The 18,970-nt window shown below is 45.7% G+C and overlaps 1 protein-coding gene across 1 annotated transcript in view; it reads right to left on the bottom strand.

The window, feature by feature from the left end:
• Positions 1 to 14,408, bottom strand: part of LOC140187434 (WW domain-binding protein 2-like) — a 94,888-nt gene extending 80,480 nt beyond the window's left edge. Inside the window, exons 1-3 of the mRNA XM_072242757.1 lie at positions 14,331 to 14,408; positions 4,657 to 4,765; positions 4,036 to 4,174 (exon numbers count right to left, since the gene is read on the bottom strand). Of these exons, the coding sequence (XP_072098858.1) occupies positions 4,036 to 4,174; positions 4,657 to 4,765; positions 14,331 to 14,368 (286 nt within the window). The 5' untranslated portion in view covers positions 14,369 to 14,408. The remainder of the gene's footprint in view (positions 1 to 4,035; positions 4,175 to 4,656; positions 4,766 to 14,330) is intronic.
• Between the last annotated feature and the right edge of the window lie 4,562 nt (positions 14,409 to 18,970).

The raw sequence follows: 18,970 nt of genomic DNA, 5'->3' as shown, positions 1-18,970 counted from the left end.
GATATGAGGTGGGTGATGGTGGAGAGGAACTGGTTCAGAGGTGAGTGGTGGGTGATGGAGGGGAACTGGATCAGAGGTGGGTGATGGTGGAGGGGAACTGGATCAGAGGTGGGTGGTAGTGGAGGGGAACTGGATCAGAGGTGGGTGATGGTGGAGGGGAACTGGATCAGAGGTGGGTGATAGTGGAGAGGAACTGGATCAGAGGTGGGTGGTAGTGGAGGGGAACTGGATCAGAGCTGGGAGGTAGTGGAGGGGAACTGGATCAGAGGTGTGTGATGGTGGAGATGAACTGGATCAGAGGTGGGTGATAGTGGAGGGGAACTGGATCAGAGGTGGGTGGTAGTGGAGGGGAACTGGATCAGAGCTGGGAGGCAGTGGAGGGGAACTGGATCAGAGGTGGGTGATGGTGGAGAGGAACTGTATCAGAGGTGGGTGATGGTGGAGGGGAACTGGATCTGAGGTGGGTGGTGGAGGGGAACTGGATCAGAGGTGGGTGATGGTGGAGGGGAACTGGATCAGAGGTGGGTGGTGGTGGAGGGGAACTGGATCAGAGCTGGGAGGTAGTGGAGGGGAACTGGATCAGAGGTGGGTGATGGTGGAGAGGAACTGTTTCAGAGGTGAGTGGTGGGTGATGGAGTAGAACTGGATCAGAGGAGGGTGATAGTGTAGGGGAACTGGATCAGAGGTGGGTGATGGTGGAGGGGAACTGGATCAGAGGTGGGTAATGGTGGAGGGGAACTGGATCAGATGTGGTTGACAGTGGAGGGGAACTGGATCAGAGGTGAGTGATGGTGGAGGGGAACTGGATCAGAGGTGGGTGGTGGAGGGGAACTGGATCAGAGGTGGGTGGTAGTGGAGGGGAACTGGATGAGAGGTGGGTGGTAGTGGAGGGGTACTGGATCAGAGCTGGGAGGTAGTGGAGGCGAACTGGATCAGAGGTGCGTGATAGCGGAGGGGAATTGGATCAGAGGTGGGTGATGGTGGAGGGAATTGGATCAGAGATGGGTGCTGGTGGAGGGGAACTGGATCAGAGGTGGGTGATGGTGGAGGGGAACTGGATGAAAGGTGGGTGATGGTGGAGGGGAACTGGTTCAGAGGTGAGTGGTGGGTGAAGGAGGGGAAGTGGATCAGAGGTGGGTGATAGTGTAGGGGAACTGGATCAGTTGTGGGTGATGCTGGAGGGGAACTGGATCAGAGGTGGGTAATGGTGGAGGGGAACTGGATCAGAGGTGGTTGATGGTGGAGGGGAACTGGATCAGAGGTGGGTGATGACGGAGGGGAACTGGATCAGAGGTGGGTGGTAGTGGAGGGGAACTGGATCAGAGCTGGGAGGTAGTGGAGGGGAACTGGATCAGAGGTGGGTGATGGTGGAGAGGAACTGTTTCAGAGGTGAGTGGTGGGTGATGGAGTAGAACTGGATCAGAGGAGGGTGATAGTGTAGGGGAACTGGATCAGAGGTGGGTGATGGTGGAGGGGAACTGGATCAGAGGTGGGTAATGGTGGAGGGGAACTGGATCAGATGTGGTTGATAGTGGAGGGGAACTGGATCAGAGGTGAGTGATGGTGGAGGGGAACTGGATCAGAGGTGGGTGGTGGAGGGGAACTGGATCAGAGGTGGGTGGTAGTGGAAGGGAACTGGATGAGAGGTGGGTGGTAGTGGAGGGGAACTGGATCAGAGCTGGGAGGTAGTGGAGGCGAACTGGATCAGAGGTGCGTGATAGCGGAGGGGAATTGGATCAGAGGTGGGTGATGGTGGAGGGAATTGGATCAGAGGTGGGTGCTGGTGGAGGGGAACTGGATCAGAGGTGAGTGGTGGGTGAAGGAGGGGAAGTGGATCAGAGGTGGGTGATAGTGTAGGGGAACTGGATCAGTTGTGGGTGATGCTGGAGGGGAACTGGATCAGAGGTGGGTAATGGTGGAGGGGAACTGGATCAGAGGTGGTTGATGGTGGAGGGGAACTGGATCAGAGGTGGGTGATGACGGAGGGGAACTGGATCAGATGTGGTTGATAGTGGAGGGGAACTGGATCAGAGGTGGGTGATGGTGGAGGGGAACTGGATCAGAGGTGGGTGGTGGAGGGGAACTGGATCAGAGGTGGGTGATGTTGGAGGGGAACTCGATCAGAGGTGGGTGATGGTGGAGGGGAAGTGGTTCAGAGATGGGTGATGATTGAGGGGAACTGGATCAGAGCTGGGTGATGATGGAGGGGAACTGGATCAGAGGTGGGTGATGGTGGAGAGGAACTGGATCAGAGGTGGGTGATGGTGGAGGGGAACTGGATCAGAGGTGGGTGATAGTGGAGGGGAACTGGATCAGAGGTGGGTTATGATGGAGGGGAACTGGATCAGATGTGGGTGGTAGCGGAGGAGAACTGGATCAGAGGTGGGTGATGGTGGAGGGGAACTGGATCAGAGGTGGGTGATAGTGGAGGGGAACTGGATCAGAGGTGGATGGTAGTGGAGGGGAACTGGATCAGAGCTGGGAGGTAGTGGAGGGGAACTGGATCAGAGGTGGGTGATGGTGGAGAGGAACTGTATCAGAGGTGGGTGATGGTGGAGGGGAACTGGATCTGAGGTGGGTGGTGGAGGGGAACTGGATCAGAGGTGGGTGATGGTGGAGGGGAACTGGATCAGAGGAGGGTGGTAGTGGAGTGGAACTGGATCAGAGGTGGGTGGTAGTGGAGGGGAACTGGATCAGAGCTGGGAGGTACTGGAGGGGAACTGGATCAGAGGTGGGTGATGGTGGAGAGGAACTGGTTCAGAGGTGAGTGGTGGGTGATGGAGGGGAACTGTAGCAGAGGTGGGTGATAGTGTAAGGGAACTGGATCAGAGGTGGGTGATGGTGGAGGGGAACTGGATCAGAGGTGGGTGATGGTGGAGGGGAATTGGAGCAGAGGTGGGTGCTGGTGGAGGGGAACTGGATCAGAGGTGGGTGCTGGTGGAGGGGAACTGGATCAGAGGTGGGTGCTGGTGGAGGGGAACTGGATCAGAGGTGGGTGGTAGTGGAGGGGAATTGGTTAAGTCTTTTTTTGAGAAAGAAGCAGAGAGTTTTAAGGCCTTCTTGATGGGGGGATAGAAGTGTATTGGGCAGGATATCCACAGTGAAAATGAGATGGTCAGGGCCTGGCATTTGGGAGTTTTTGAGGGGATTGAGGGGACGTGAAGTATTGTGGATATAGTTGGGAAGGAACTGAACCGATGGGAAAAGAATGGAATTGCAAGATGAGGGCACAAGTTCAGAGGGACAGGAGACTTGGACAAATCCTTGTCTATTCATCCTTCCGCATTAATTTCTCTCCTGACATATATCCCTGCAAGCTACTCATTGCATCATTCCATTTAGCATTATTCTCCGAAGACTTGCAAACCCAATAACTGCTCACAACATGTCCCAGGCTTTTCGCCAGCCAGTGTTTGTAGGATGCAGATGAACAACAGTAGGGGAAAGGTGTTCTGTAAATATCACAGGAGAATTTTACGGGATTCCACAACCCTATCAGCAGGACTACCCGCGAAACATGACCATCACTCCAACGAAGCTCATGCCCTCAGCAGCCTGACTCAGGATTGCAAACGTCACCCTCTGACATCTCCTCTGCTCTATCGTACCTGAACTACCTACAGACCCAACACAGCTAACAGCATCACCCTCTTCCAACAGATACATCTGCCCTCAGCAGACACACCCAGAGAAACTCTTGCAATAGCTTCTCTTCCATCTCTCGTACCAGTTCCCTCAAGCCCCAGGATACATGCATGCTGTTGCAGTACAATATTGTAGAGACACTGGCCAGCTCCCGTCTGTGCATGACCAACACAGAATGCTACTGCCCCAGCCTCTGTTCTGACTCCTCCTTTGCCTCCATGGTATCAGCCAGTTGATCCACTTCCTGCTCCAGTTCCTCCCCAATACTGTAAAAGCAAAATGGTTGTTTCTCACTCAATTGCTTCCACTGATTGTAAACAAGCAGGGTAAATGACATCAAAGGCTTCTCCCTGAAAGCGCACAGGACAGATTCCCACTACCCCTGCTTACCATGTGGCTCAGCATGAATTGTGCCTTTGATGTAGTTAGCTCCGAGCATGGGCTGCTTGATCTCACAGCCCCTCATCAAGTAAAACGGCATCGTGAAGGATTTCAGTGCTTCCCTATTGTCTTTTGCCACAAAGATGAGCTGCAAAAGAAAAGAGAGAGAGAGAGAGAGAGAGAGAGAGAGAGAGAGAGAGAGAGACAGGAGATGCCATTGTATAGGATGTGAGAACCTTGTCATTCAGTGCAAGCAGAAACAGGACTGGCCTGACACAGCTTGGCAAGTTTGCTTACAGAGTACAATTGAGCTTACTGTAGACATGCAGACTAGTCTCTACTGAGGTGGGGTCCCAGTACCAGCAGGGACTTCGCTAGGGCAGGAACAGTACTGGCACAGAACCAGTCTCGGCTTGGGCCTGTCCCTGAAATTAGCATAGGCTGGTCTCTGAGAGTGGCACAGTCCTTGAATCAGGTGATCAATGACCTTCAAACTTTTCCCATGATTTCTCATCAACTGGAAATGTTAACTCTATTTCTCTCTCTGTAGGAGCTGCCTGATTGGCTATAAATTTACATAATCTCCTGTATTTTAACTTTCCAGCGCTTAGTGTCTGCACCATCACGTACTTGATAAGGCATCAAGTAAACTGTTCCTTTCTTTAAGCCTCTGAAAGCTTCAAGGTTGTTGCTCACATCACTGAACGACAGCTCCACATGATCCTGAGACATCAAGGCACTGCAGGAACAGGAAACAGGTAACATCAGACTCACACAGGGACACCAACTTCTCCAAATGCCTGATACCAAAGAACTTCCCCTTTATCCTGCTGGTGAGCCTGAGTACAACACGAAACGCACTACATCTGTGTAATAACGACATAGCTCGCGCCCAGCACTTTCTGATCCAAAGAAAACCATTTTACACCTGTGGACTATTGTCCCTCAGGTAACTATTTCAAAATACAATGAATATTGAACTCAAGTATTAGATTGATTGTTTAGGATTCTACCTAAATGAGACAAACATTCAATTTTACTTTGCCATAAAAAGTTAATGATTAAAAATTATTTTTTTAAACATGTTTTTTTCTTCCTTATTTGCTGTCTTGTCTGGTCCACTCAATTTTACAGCCTCTTTCTAAAGAAAACTACAATGACCAATCTTTCCTCACAACTGAAGCCTTCAGCATATCTTACCGCAAAAGGCTGGTTACGTGACTGTAGTTGGACACTGTGCCTCCTCCTCCAGCCTGCCTGACAGTAATCATCACTGGGAAAAGAGATTAATCCACAGAGAGTGACAGGTCCCCAATAGCTAACCAAGGTAGCAGCAGAAGGCATTCATTCACTGTTGCCTGCAAGTTTTGGTCTGTTTACTAACAATGTGGGGAACCATACTGGCACAGCCACTGCCCCAGGGTCAATCACAATCTCTGAAGACCACATATCCTCTCTGTCACCGTCTGGGTTTCCTTCAGCTGCCTTAGTTTACATAAACTGTACAACAGTACAGAACAGGGACATGCCATTCGGCCCACAACGTTGTGCTGAACCAGCTAAAAAGCAAATCAAAAAACCCAAACACGAATCCCTCCTACCTACACCATCTCCATATCCCTCCATCTTCCTATCAAACATCTCTTAAAAGCATCTAATGTATTTACCTCTACCACCACTCTCTGAGTAAAAAACTTACCCCTCACATCCCACTTGAACCTACTCCCTCTCACCTTCAATGCATGCCCCCTGGTATTAGACATTTCAGCCATGGGAAACAGATACTCTCTGTCTACTCTCTCTCTCTACTCTATCTACGCCTTTCATAATCTTATAAACCTGTATCTGATCTTCCCTCAGCCTCCAATGCTCCGGAGAAAACAACCCACGTTTATCCAGCAAGGGCAGTAAGGGTCGGGAGAGCCAGCCATGGATAACTGGGGATGTAAAGGAAGGCACCAAACTAAAAGTTTGTAAGTACAAAATCTCCAAGAGTAGTCAGAAACTGGAAGATTGGGTGAACTTTAAAAAGCAACAAAGTACCACTCAGTGAGAAATAAAGAAGCTAGATTATGAAAAGAAATTAGCACAAAATATAAAAATGGATAGTAAAAGTTTTCATAATTATATAAAGCGGAAAAGGGTGGCTAAAGTGAACGCAGGTCCCTTGGAGGATGAGAAGGGGGGATTGATATTGGGTAATGAGGAAATGGCCGAGGCTTTGAATGACAATCTTGTGTCGGTCTTTACGGTGGAGGACGCATCTAACATGCCAAAGAAAGATGTTATGGATGTGATGGGAGGTGAGGACCTCGATACAATTGCTATCACTAAAGAGGTAGCGCTGAGCAAACTTGTGGGCCTAAAGATAGACAGGTCCCTGGTCCTGATGGAATGCATCCCTGGGTACTGAAAGAAATGGCAGAAGTTATAGTAGAGGCTTTGGTGATGATTTACCAAAAATTCTCTGTGGACTCTGGACAGGTCCCAGCAGACTGGAAGAAGGTGAAAGTCACGCCACTGTTCAAAAAAAGGATGTAGGCAAGAGAGTTAACTATAGACCAGCAACACACATAAAAATTGCTGGTGAACGCAGCAGGCCAGGCAGCATCTATAGGAAGAGGTACAGTCGACGTTTCGGGCCAAGAAGACGAACACTATATGAGGCTACGTAGCGTTGAGGTGATGTATTAGCATGGACAGAGGATTGGTTATCCAATAGAAAACAGACACATGGGTGTTTCTCTGGTTGACAATCAGTGGTGAGCAGTGTGCTGCAGGGGTTGGTGCTGGGCACAAAACTGATAACGATATGCATTAGCGATCTGGAAGAGGGGACAGAGTGCAGTATATCAAAGTTTGCGGATAACACTAAACTGAGTGAAAAAGCAAATTGTACAGAAGATACAGAGAGTCTGCAGAGAGATATAGATAGGTTGAGTGAGTGGGCAAGGGTCTGGCAGATGGAGTACAATTTTGGTAAATGCGAGGTCATCCACTTTGGAAGGAAACATTAAAGAGCAGATTATTATTAAATGTTAAAAAATTGCAGAATGCTGCTGTGCAGAAGAACTTGGCAGTGCTTGTGCATGAATCACAAAAGGTTGGTTTGCAGGTGCAGCAGGCTGTCAAGAAGACAAATGGGATGTTGGCCTTCATTGCTAGAGGGATTGAATTCAAGAACAGGGAGGTTTTGCTGCAACTGTACAGGGTACTGGTGAGGCCGCACCTGGAGTACTGTGTGCAGTTCTGGCCTCCTTACTTGAGGAAGGATATACTGGCTTTGGAGATGGTGCAGAGGAGATTCACCAAGTTGATTCCAGAGATGAGGGGGTTAGACTACGAGGAGAGATTGAGTCATCTGGGACTGTACTCGCTGGAATTCAGAAAGATGAGAGGAGATCTTATAGAAACATATAAAATTATGAAAGGGATCGATAAGATAGAGGCAGGAAAGTTGTTTCCACTGGAAGGTGAAACTAGAACTCAGGGACATAGTCTCAAGATTTGGGGAAGTAGATTTCCAATGGAGATGAGGAGGAACTCTTTTCCCAGAGAGTGGTGATTCTGGAATTCTCCGCCCAATGAAGCATTGGAGGCTACCTCAGTAAATATATTTAAAACAAGGTTGGACAGATTTTTGCATAGTAGGGGAATTAAGGGTTATGGGGAAAAGACAGGTAGGTGGAGAGGAGTCCATGGTCAGACCAGCCACGATCTGATTGAATGGTGGAGCAGGCTCAACGGGCCAGATGGCCGACTCCTGCTCCTATTTCTTATGTTCTCATGTTCTCTCATGATGGCACATGCCCTCTAAACCAGGCACTACTACTACTACTACTACGTCCACTCAGGCCTAGGGGGCCGGCGTCAGGCAGAACCAGGCAACATACAGGCAAACCTCCTCTGCATTTTTTCCAAGGCCTCAACATCCTTCCTACAGTGGAGCAAGCAGAACTGTACACAATACTGTCTTTTCCTGCATTTCAAAAATGCGCAGGCTCATTGGTTGCAGTAAGTTGCCCCAGTGTCCAGCTGAGTGGCAGGTCTTGAAAAAGGTGATGGACATGGAGGGAGAATAAAATGGAACTTGCGTTGGATTAAAGTGAATGTGTGCCTGAAGATGAGCAAGGCTCTGGTTTACCGAATGGGGTTAGTGTTGGATTATTGTGAACGTAGTCAGGGCTCTGGTTTACTGAATGGGGTTAGTGTTGGATTATTGTGAACGTCACCAGGGTTCTGGTTTACTGAATGGGGTTAGTGTTGGATTATTGTGAACGTCAGCAGGGTTCTGGTTTACTGAATGGGGTTAGTGTTGGATTATTGTGAACGTATTCAGATCTCTGGTTTACTGAATGACAGATTTTCATTTTGTATGACTCCATGACACAGTTATCATCATTGCTGACAGCTAGGTAAAAGTTATTACTAGGAAGTACTAGGAAACTCTTCACAACAGATCATTGTTACAATTATTTTACTTGTTTTTTTTAATAATTTGTATTTATAATACAAAAGACCATTGGTGCATCCTACTTGTGGAAGACCAATCCTACTTCCCAGCTCTGAGTTGGAAACTGTGCATTTCAGGTGCACATACTAGGAGATATCAGGAAATTTAGAAGTGATGAGTGAGTCAACACAGAGATAGGAACCACCACCTGCTCCAAGGTGAGATTAATAGCTCTCCATTTGTCCTCTAACCCACTACAAATTACATTACATCCATGTTCCCTGGTTATCCATGCAGCCTGCTCTTGTCTAGACCACTCAAATTTACATAACTCAATTTTCCAGCCTCTTCTGTTCTAAAGAAAACTACCCTGATGAAGAATCTTGGCCTGAAACAACAACTGTTTATTCTTTTCCATAGATGCTGCCAGGCCTGCTGAAATCCTCCAGCATTTTGTGTGCATTGTCTGACCAATCTTTCCTCACAGCTGAAGCCTTCAGACCTGATATTGTCCTCTCTGGTGCCATCACATCATGCTGTAACAGGAAAATTAGAACTGCACTCAACTTTCTAGCAGAACCTAATCAATGTTAAAGATTAAAGATGAACCTTATTTGTCATAACTGCATCAACACATACAGTAAAATGTGCCATCCGTGCCAACAACCAACACAGTCCAAGGATGTGCTGGGAGTGGCCTGCAAGTGTGGCCATGCTTCCAACACAGGGTGCCCCCAGCTTACCACTTATACACCTTTGGAATGTTTGTGAGTAGAAGCTGGAGCATCTGGAGGAACCAAGCGGTTACGGGAAAACAAATTCCTTACAGACACTGGCTACTGTACTGTACCACACTGTACCTCCACGCTTGTGCTCTGAGAAAGTAAAAATTCCATTCTTGCTGTCTCTAACGTCATGCTCACCGAGATTCTCCGGTGCTCTATGCCATTTGTTAACCTCACGATGGAGTCTGTACATACTGGTCACAAAATATCCATGCAGCTATAAAGGTGGCAAAACAGTGGCTAAATTTCATCAGGAGTTGGAGGGGATTTGATTTGTCACCTAAAACACTTGAAAATTTCAATAGATGTACCATGGAGAGCATTCTGACTGGCTGCATCACTGTCTGGTTGGGGGGGGGGGTGTGAAGAGGGCTACTGCACAGGATGGAAGTAAACTGCAGAGAGTTGTACGATTAGTCAGCTCCATCATGGGTTCTCGCCAGGACATCTACAAGGAGTGGTGTTTCAGAGAGGCAATGAACATCATTGAGGACCCCCATCAGTCAGGACGTGCCCTTTTCTCACTGTTACCATCAGGAAGGAGGGACAGGAGCCTGAAGGCACACACTCAGCGATTCAGGAACAGCTTCTCTCCCTCTGCCATCCGATTTCTGAATGAGCAATGAACCCAGGAACACCATCCCACTACTATTTTTTTAATTTCTGTTTTTGCACTACTTATTTTAATATACATAACCACTGTAATTCACTGTTTTTCAATATTTATCATGTATTGCATTGTACTGCTGCCGTTAAATTAACAAATTTCATGATGCATGCCGGTGACATTAAACCTAATTCTGATTCAGATTCTCACTGCCTCAGTACAGTCGGCAGCGTAATCAAACCCCATTCATCCTGTACTGTTCAATGTTCTATATAATCAAACCCCATTCATCCTGTACTGTTCAATGTTCTATATAATCAAACCCCATTCATCCTGTACTGTTCTATCCTCTATATAATCAAACCCCATTCATCCTGTACTGTTCAATGTTCTATATAATCAAACCCCATTCATCCTGTACTGTTCAATGTTCTATATAATCAAACCCCATTCATCCTGTACTGTTCAATGTTCTATATAATCAAACCGCATTCATCCCGTACTGTTCTATCCTCTATATAATCAAACCCCATTCATCCTGTACTGTTCTATCCTCTATACAATCAAACCCCATTCATCCTGTACTGTTCTATCCTCTATATAATCAAACCCCATTCATCCCGTACTGTTCTATGTTCTATATAATCAAACCCCATTCATCCTGTACTGTTCAATGTTCTATATAATCAAACCCCATTCATCCCGTACTGTTCAATGTTCTATATAATCAAACCGCATTCATCCCGTACTGTTCTATCCTCTATATAATCAAACCCCATTCATCCTGTACTGTTCTATCCTCTATATAATCAAACCCCATTCATCCTGTACTGTTCTATCCTCTATATAATCAAACCCCATTCATCCTGTACTGTTCAATGTTCTATATAATCAAACCCCATTCATCCTGTACTGTTCTATCCTCTATACAATCAAACCCCATTCATCCTGTACTGTTCTATCCTCTATATAATCAAACCCCATTCATCCTGTACTGTTCTATGTTCTATATAATCAAACCCCATTCATCCCGTACTGTTCAATGTTCTATATAATCAAACCCCATTCATCCTGTACTGTTCTATGTTCTATATAATCAAACCCCATTCATCCTGTACTGTTCAATGTTCTATATAATCAAACCCCATTCATCCCGTACTGTTCAATGTTCTATATAATCAAACCCCATTCATCCTGCACTGTTCTATGTTCTATATAATCAAACCCCATTCATCCTGTACTGTTCAATGTTCTATATAATCAAACCCCATTCATCCTGTACTGTTCAATGTTCTATATAATCAAACCGCATTCATCCCGTACTGTTCAATGTTCTATATAATCAAACCCCATTCATCCTGTACTGTTCTATCCTCTATATAATCAAACCCCATTCATCCTGTACTGTTCTATCCTCTATACAATCAAACCCCATTCATCCTGTACTGTTCTATCCTCTATATAATCAAACCCCATTCATCCTGTACTGTTCTATCCTCTATATAATCAAACCCCATTCATCCTGTACTGTTCTATCCTCTATACAATCAAACCCCATTCATCCTGTACTGTTCTATCCTCTATATAATCAAACCCCATTCATCCTGTACTGTTCTATGTTCTATATAATCAAACCCCATTCATCCCGTACTGTTCAATGTTCTATATAATCAAACCCCATTCATCCCGTACTGTTCTATCCTCTATATAATCAAACCCCATTCATCCTGCACTGTTCTATGTTCTATATAATCAAACCCCATTCATCCTGTACTGTTCAATGTTCTATATAATCAAACCCCATTCATCCTGTACTGTTCAATGTTCTATATAATCAAACCCCATTCATCCTGTACTGTTCAATGTTCTATATAATCAAACCCCATTCATCCTGTACTGTTCAATGTTCTATATAATCAAACCCCATTCATCCCGTACTGTTCAATGTTCTATATAATCAAACCCCATTCATCCTGTACTGTTCAATGTTCTATATAATCAAACCCCATTCATCCCGTACTGTTCAATGTTCTATATAATCAAACCCCATTCATCCCGTACTGTTCTATGTTCTATATAATCAAACCCCATTCATCCTGTACTGTTCTATGTTCTATATAATCAAACCCCATTCATCCCGTACTGTTCAATGTTCTATATAATCAAACCCCATTCATCCCGTACTGTTCTATGTCCTATATAATCAAACCCCATTCATCCCGTACTGTTCTATGTCCTATATAATCAAACCCCATTCATCCTGGACACTCTCTCTTCTCCCCCTTCCCATCATGCAGAAGATTGGTGCCCAGTTGCGCACTGATGATGGCTTCTCAATTGGAGCCAAAACGTATGCAAATACTTTAGCAAGTTTGGCGATCAACCAAACTTCCAATAAGATACAAAAGCCTGAAAAGGACACTCTCTTTTCCATTTTCATCCACTTTATCAGTCACAGAGAGACACAGAACAGAAACTGTTGCTTTCGTCTACCAAGTTCATTCCAAACATTAAGTACTATCCTTGGACTAATCCATCATATTCTCTGCACATTCCCATCTCACCTATCTCAGAGTCTACGCACTCGGGGCAATTTACAACACGTAACCATCACTGGGGGAAGAAACTGGATCACCCGGAGGAAACTCGAGCAACCACAAGGTAAATGTGCAAACTCCATACAGGCAAAAGTAGAGGTCAGGATTGTTATGGTTGTTGTGCTACCTCAAATCTCTATCATCTTCCCTCCGAAGATCTTGACAACATCTCCTCATTGCTGAAGATATTAGACTGCTGTGGCTAAACATTTTGTTTGCATGCATAGATCACTTTCTTGCTCCCGAATCACCGACTCCCCCACTTAATGCCTCTAGAAATTTACATTGAGCACTTCTGGATTTCTTTTATCATTCCATCTCTCTTTGTTCATCTTGTTTATCATTTCATCTTTCCTCTCAGCTTACTGTATTCAGCAATTAATCATCTGACATGCATTCTCTTTTTCACATAGTTTTCCCACTTTCATTCTCTCCCCACTCCACCAACCAGCCTTTTGTCTGAGACATCTTCAAAGGCTTCCTTTTTTTGGTGGGAATGTACCTGCTCCATACCAAAAACATCTAGTCTTCATACGTCACTTAACATTCTCGTGCAGCATAACCTTTACTATAGGATGGAGGCAGCTGCATTCCTGTAAGCCAAGCCTGTCTCAGGCACAGGAAGTTGTGTCACCTAATGTGTAAAGAAACAAAACTTGGAAATAAATTTGTCAACTTTCCCCACACAAGTTCCTCCAGAAAAAATGTAAGTTCTGTATCTCAGAATTTTGGAGAGTGATTTGCAAATTGAGTAGGGGTGAAATTCCATTATCTAACGGCCACAATACAGAGATTCCTGTACGTTGTTTCGAGCTTCTAACGGTACGATCATTCATTCTTTGCAATTTCTTGTTTATTTGATGTCTAAGTAATTCAGGTTGTATACTGTATACATTCTCTGATGTTAAATTGAACCATTTTACCATGCCAGGCCCTCCTCCTCGGCTTGAGTGTTCTACTTTTTAAATTATTCCTTTTCATCATTTATTTTTTTCTGGTAGTTTTCATTTTCCAACATAAATTTAAACTTTATGATCACTGTTTCATGGATTCTTGGAAATAGCATAATTCAAAAAGGTGGCTTAAAAAGGCATACCACATATTTTCCTTTATTATGTAAGACAGAACAGGAAGATTACACTAAAATCACTGCTCCTAAGCTGCGTGGTGTGAGGCACCCGTGCACATAGCCTTTGGTGTCGTGCAGCTGGGATTTTCTTCTATATAATGTTAATATACAGTGCCAGACGGATTTCAGGCTGTGTCAACACTTTCTGCTCAGAGTGATGGCTGATCTGCACAGAGGTAGAAAAAGAATTAGAGGGCAGGTTGGCTAGAATTGCTAACAGGGCACTACGGAAAGAGAACAGCTCTGGTCCCCACATGAGACTGCACTGCAGAGAATATTGATTGGGATGTTGCCAGGACTGGAGAATTGTAGCTCTCTGGAAAGGTTGGACATATTGCATTATTTTTCTCTGCAAGAGATGATGCTGTAGGTAGCTGTGTAAAATCTTGAACAACCCGGACAGAGTAAATGAGAACCGCCAACATTAAACGGGGCATTTAAAAAAGGTCGAGAGGAGACGGGGGAACATTTTTCACCCAGAGGCAGACAGCCCACCTCGTTCAGATATCCCCCGCACCCCGGCTTGAAGCCTGTCAGACAGCATCTCCATGACGGGCCGAGTGGGTCCGGCAGGCGGGTGGAGTGGGGGACAGGTTTACCAGATGCTGAGCTGCTGCTCGCCACCGTTATTTCCCACCACTTAGCTCGAATAAACACCACAGATACCGTCCAGGCGGTGACGCCCGTCAGGTCAGAGGAGAAGTGGCGGCCCTCCCGCGCCCCAACCCAATACCTGGAGCAGCCCAGACCACCGGCCCCGTTCAGCGCCATCGCCGCCGCCAACGGCTCCTCGGAGCAGTATGAACCCCACCCCCACTGGAACCCCGCCTCTTAAAGGGGCAGTCCACCCCTTGTAACCCCGCCTCTTAAAGGGGCAGTCCACCCCACTCTTACCCCGCCTCTTAAAGGGGCAGCTCACCCACTGTAGCCCCGCCTCTTAAAGGGACAGTCCCATCTCCACTGTCACCCCGCCTCTTAAAGGGGCAGTCCCACCCCCACTGTAGCCCCGCTTCTTAAAGGGGTAGTCCCACCCCCACTGTAACCCCGCCTCTTAAAGGGGCAACCCCATATTTCCCCCTCCCCTACCGTAACCCAGTTCTTAAAGAGGCAACCCACCACCCACCCCCCCCTTCATCTGCATACATCAGACATCCGATCTAATAAAAATTAAGGAATCCTTGAGAGACATAGATAGAGTAGACAGCCAATATCTTTTACCCAGGGTCGATAAGTCTAGTACCGTACTAGAGAGCATGCATTTAAAGTGAGGTAAATGTGCAAAGAATGGAAGAATATGGACCAGGTGCAGACTGATGAGATTAGTGTAAATAGGTTTCATTAGCTTAGTATCAATTAATTAGCACAATATTGTAGACTGAAGGGGATGCTGCTGCAATGTACTTTTGACACCTTAGGGGATGTGCAAGAGAAACAATACATTCAGAAGTCTTTTGGGAAGTGGAGAAGAAAAAAGAAATAGAAAGAGGGGTAGACCATTTTGCCCTTTGAACATGCTCTGCTGTTATCAATATCATACCAAGAACTTGGTCAGTGTGGAAGAGTGGGGCCAAGGACCCTGTTTCAGTCTGTATAATTGGTGATTGATCTTCCATCTCATTGCTATTTTTCTGTGCTACACCCATGAGAAAGTTGCTCCTTAACTCAATTGTAAAGTTTGAGACCGTGACATCAGTTCTGGGCTCTTCAGCATGGAAGCATGTTGAACCTTGCAAAAATAGTGTTAGTTTCAGTGAGGTCACCTCTCATTTGTCTGAATTTTAGAGAATTATAGATCCAGTCTTTTCACCAGCTCTTCATAGAATAAACCCAGCAGCCCTGGGATCCGTTTATCTGCACTGTACTCACTCTGTCGCAAGCCTGATCTTCTTTAGATGTGAAGTTTGGACACAATTCTCGATGTACAATCTTACCACCTCCCAATCCACAGGAACAATTCCAGAATCTGTAGAACTCTGAAAAATGGTAAGTGCACACAGCCATCTCTATCAAAACACTGGGTTACAGATCAAATCCTAGGGACTTATCAAATTTTAATCAATTTCTCTAGTAGTTTATAAACTTATGTAACTCCCTTCAATTTGTCATTGTCACTCAAATCTTGATTCTTTGGTATTCCCAGCTATCAAGGCCTCCTCTCCTGCCACAACGAGGCCATTATCGGGCTGTGCAGAAACACCTCGTCCTGTCATGGTAGCATCCAACTGAATAGCATATTGATTTCTCTAACTTCTGGTAATTTCTCCCCATTCACCTTCTCTCTTTTAACTATTCCCCATTCTAGCTTCCCTCTTACCCCTGCTCATTACCTCCCTGATGCCCCTCCTCCTTCCCTTTCTCCTATTTTCCACAGTCCTCTCCTATCAGCCCTCTACCTCCTGTTTCCGACTTCATGCCCCCCCCCCACCCAGCTGCTTTCCCCCTCATCTGGCTTCACCTATCACTTGCCAGCTTGTATTCCTTCCCCTTTTCCCACCTTCTTATTCTGGCTTCCCTCTTCCTTTCCAGTCCTGATGAAGAGTCTTGGCCAGGAACATTGACTGTTTATTCCCTTCCATGGATGCTGCCTGACCTGCAGAGTTCCTCCAGCATTTTGTGTTGGTAGGCTAGGATACACATGGTGGTCAGACTTTATCCCAGTTCTTTGGTCATTCTTACTGACATGAAACACAGAAATCTACAGAATATTACAGGCCCTTCGGCCCACGATGTTGTGACAACCACATAACCTACTCTAGAAACTGCCTAGAACTTACCTACCGCATAGTCCTCTATTTTTCTAAGCTCCATGTACCTGAGAGTCTCTTAAAAGGCCCTATTATACCTGCCTCCACCACCTTCTCTGGCAGTGCATTCCATGAACCCACCAGTGTGTGTGGAAAACTTACCCCCTTGTACCTACTTCCAAGCACCTTAAAACTATGCCCCCTCGTGTTAGCCATTTCAGCCCCGGGAAAAAGCCTCTGACTATCCACACGATCAATGCCTCTCATCATCTTATACACCTCTATCAGGTCACCTCTCACCCTCCGTCACTCCAAGGAGAAAAGGCCGAGTTCAGTCAACCTATTCTCATAAGGCATGCTCCCCAATCCAGGCAACTTCCTTGTAAATCTCCTCTGCACCCTTTCTATAGTTTCCACATCCTTCCTGTAGTGAGGTGACCAGAACTGAGCACAGTACTCCAAGTGGGGTCTGACCAGGGTCCTATATAGCTGCAACATTACCTCACGGCTCTTGAACTCAAATGATTTCCAATGCTACCCATGATCTATTGCATCTGAGTAGTACAAGACTCTCAGCAATCATCTAACAGTTAAGGCACTCATCTGATTCAATACTGATCTTGGGCAGAATATTGTAATTCATGTTAAGCAGCAAGGTGACTTGCCACTTACCTACCTCTTTCTGCTACTTGTAGGCCAGTGTCCCTTCTTGCCAATTCCCACATTGCAGCAGATCTAGGCCCATCACAGCCAAGAACTACTGAGCCAGGGACCCATTGTTTTCAGCAACTTCATCCTTCTAGAAAGAACAGACTTACTGGATCAACTCAACCAATGCCTGGCTCAGACTCTTGCTGCCATTGAAACTTTCCAAGATCAAGGACAGGAAAACCTGCAAGGCTCCATCTTGCAATCACAGCTTACTTTTCAGATCATGCAATCTTCAATGCTCCAGCGCATACCCATTCGAGATTATTTTGAGACATTTTCAATAAATTTGATTACGAGTACTTATGTTCCAAACCTAACCAGAGTGGTCTCTGCCTCTGAAAATATGCACTGTGCAAGCAGTATTTCACTGTATATTCTATCACCTTCTTATGGACAGCCATCACCCAAAGACACAAATGAGCTGACGCAGTTAGTGCAGCTGCCGCAGTTCGTGACCCGGTTTGCTCCTGGTCTCTGGTGCTGCCTGTGTGGAGTTTGCATGTTTTCTTGTTACTGTGTGGGTTTCTCAGAGTTCTCCGATTTCCTCCCATATCCCACAGATCTGCTGGTGGATGACTCTTTAAATATCTCCAGGTTGCTGGGGGGGAAATGTTTGATTTGTGGGACAAAAATAGCTGCAAAATAGTTTGGTGACTAGTGGTGTGCCTCAGTAACCTGTTCTGGGACCCTTTCTCGCCGTCATTTTTATAAATGACCTGGATGAAGAAGTAGAAGGGTGGGCTAGTAAGTTTGCTGATGACACAAAGGTTGGGGGTGTTGTGGATAGTGTGGAGGGCTGTCAGAGGTTACAATGGGACATTGACAGGATACAGAACTGGGCTGAGAAGTGGCAGATGGAGTTCAACCCAGATAAGCGTGAGGTGGTTCATTTTGGTAGGTCAAATAGGAGACTCAAAGCTGTTGGCGCAGGTTGGCTGTGTAGTTAAGAAGGCATATGGTGCATTGGCCTTCATCAACCGTGGGACTGAGTTCAAGAGGTAAGATGTAATCTTACAACTGTATAGGACCCTGGTCACACCCTACTTGGAGTACTGTGCTCAATTCTGGTCACCTCACTACAGGAAGGATGTGTAAACTATAGAAAAGGTGCAGAGGAGATTTACAAGGATGTTGCCTGGATTGGAGAGCTTGCCTTACGAGAATAGGTTGAGTGAACGTGGCCTATTCTCCTTGGAGTGACAGAGGATGAGAGGTTACTTGATGGAGGTTTATAAGATGATGAGAGGCGTTGATCGTGGATACTCAGAGTCTTTTTCCCAGAGCCGAGCCGAAATGGCTAACACGAGAGGGCACAGTCTTAAGGTGCTTGGAAGTAGGTACAAAGGGAATGTCAGGGGTAAGTTGTTGTTTTTTTTTGTTTTTGTTTTTTTTTTTTTTTTTTTTACACAGAGAGTGGTGAGTGTATGGAATGGGCAATGGGCTGCCGGCGACTGTGGTGGAGGCAAATACAATAGGGTCTTTTAAGAGACTCCTGGATAGGTACACGGAGCTTAGGAAAATAGACGGCTATAGGCAACCCCAGGTAACTTCTAAGGTAAGGACATGTTAGGCAGTGTTGTGGATCAAAGGGCCTGAATTGTGCTGTAGGTTTTCTATGTTTCTAAAAGTAAGCAGGGAATAGGATAATGGTAAATCTGTAAGCCAGCAAATATTGACAGGCCAAATGTTCTCCTATACTGTAAGGGAATGAGAAAAAGGAGAAACCTTTCAATACTCAGGACATTTCAAAGTTTTTCCACAGCCAATTATATCCATTTGAAGTTTGATCATTTCTACAAGTGTATCAGGAATTGAGCACAGCAAGATACCATAATTTAAGATTAGCATAATTGTCACAACCACATCACTGACAAATCCCTTTTCCTTGAAATCACAAAATAGAAGCATGAGAAAACTG

Source organism: Mobula birostris, chromosome 24 (assembly GCF_030028105.1).
Source record: "Mobula birostris isolate sMobBir1 chromosome 24, sMobBir1.hap1, whole genome shotgun sequence".
In the NCBI taxonomy this organism is placed as follows: Eukaryota; Metazoa; Chordata; class Chondrichthyes; order Myliobatiformes; family Myliobatidae; genus Mobula; species Mobula birostris.
Note: the sequence above shows the minus strand (reverse complement) of the source record. Positions and strands in the feature narration are given on the sequence as shown.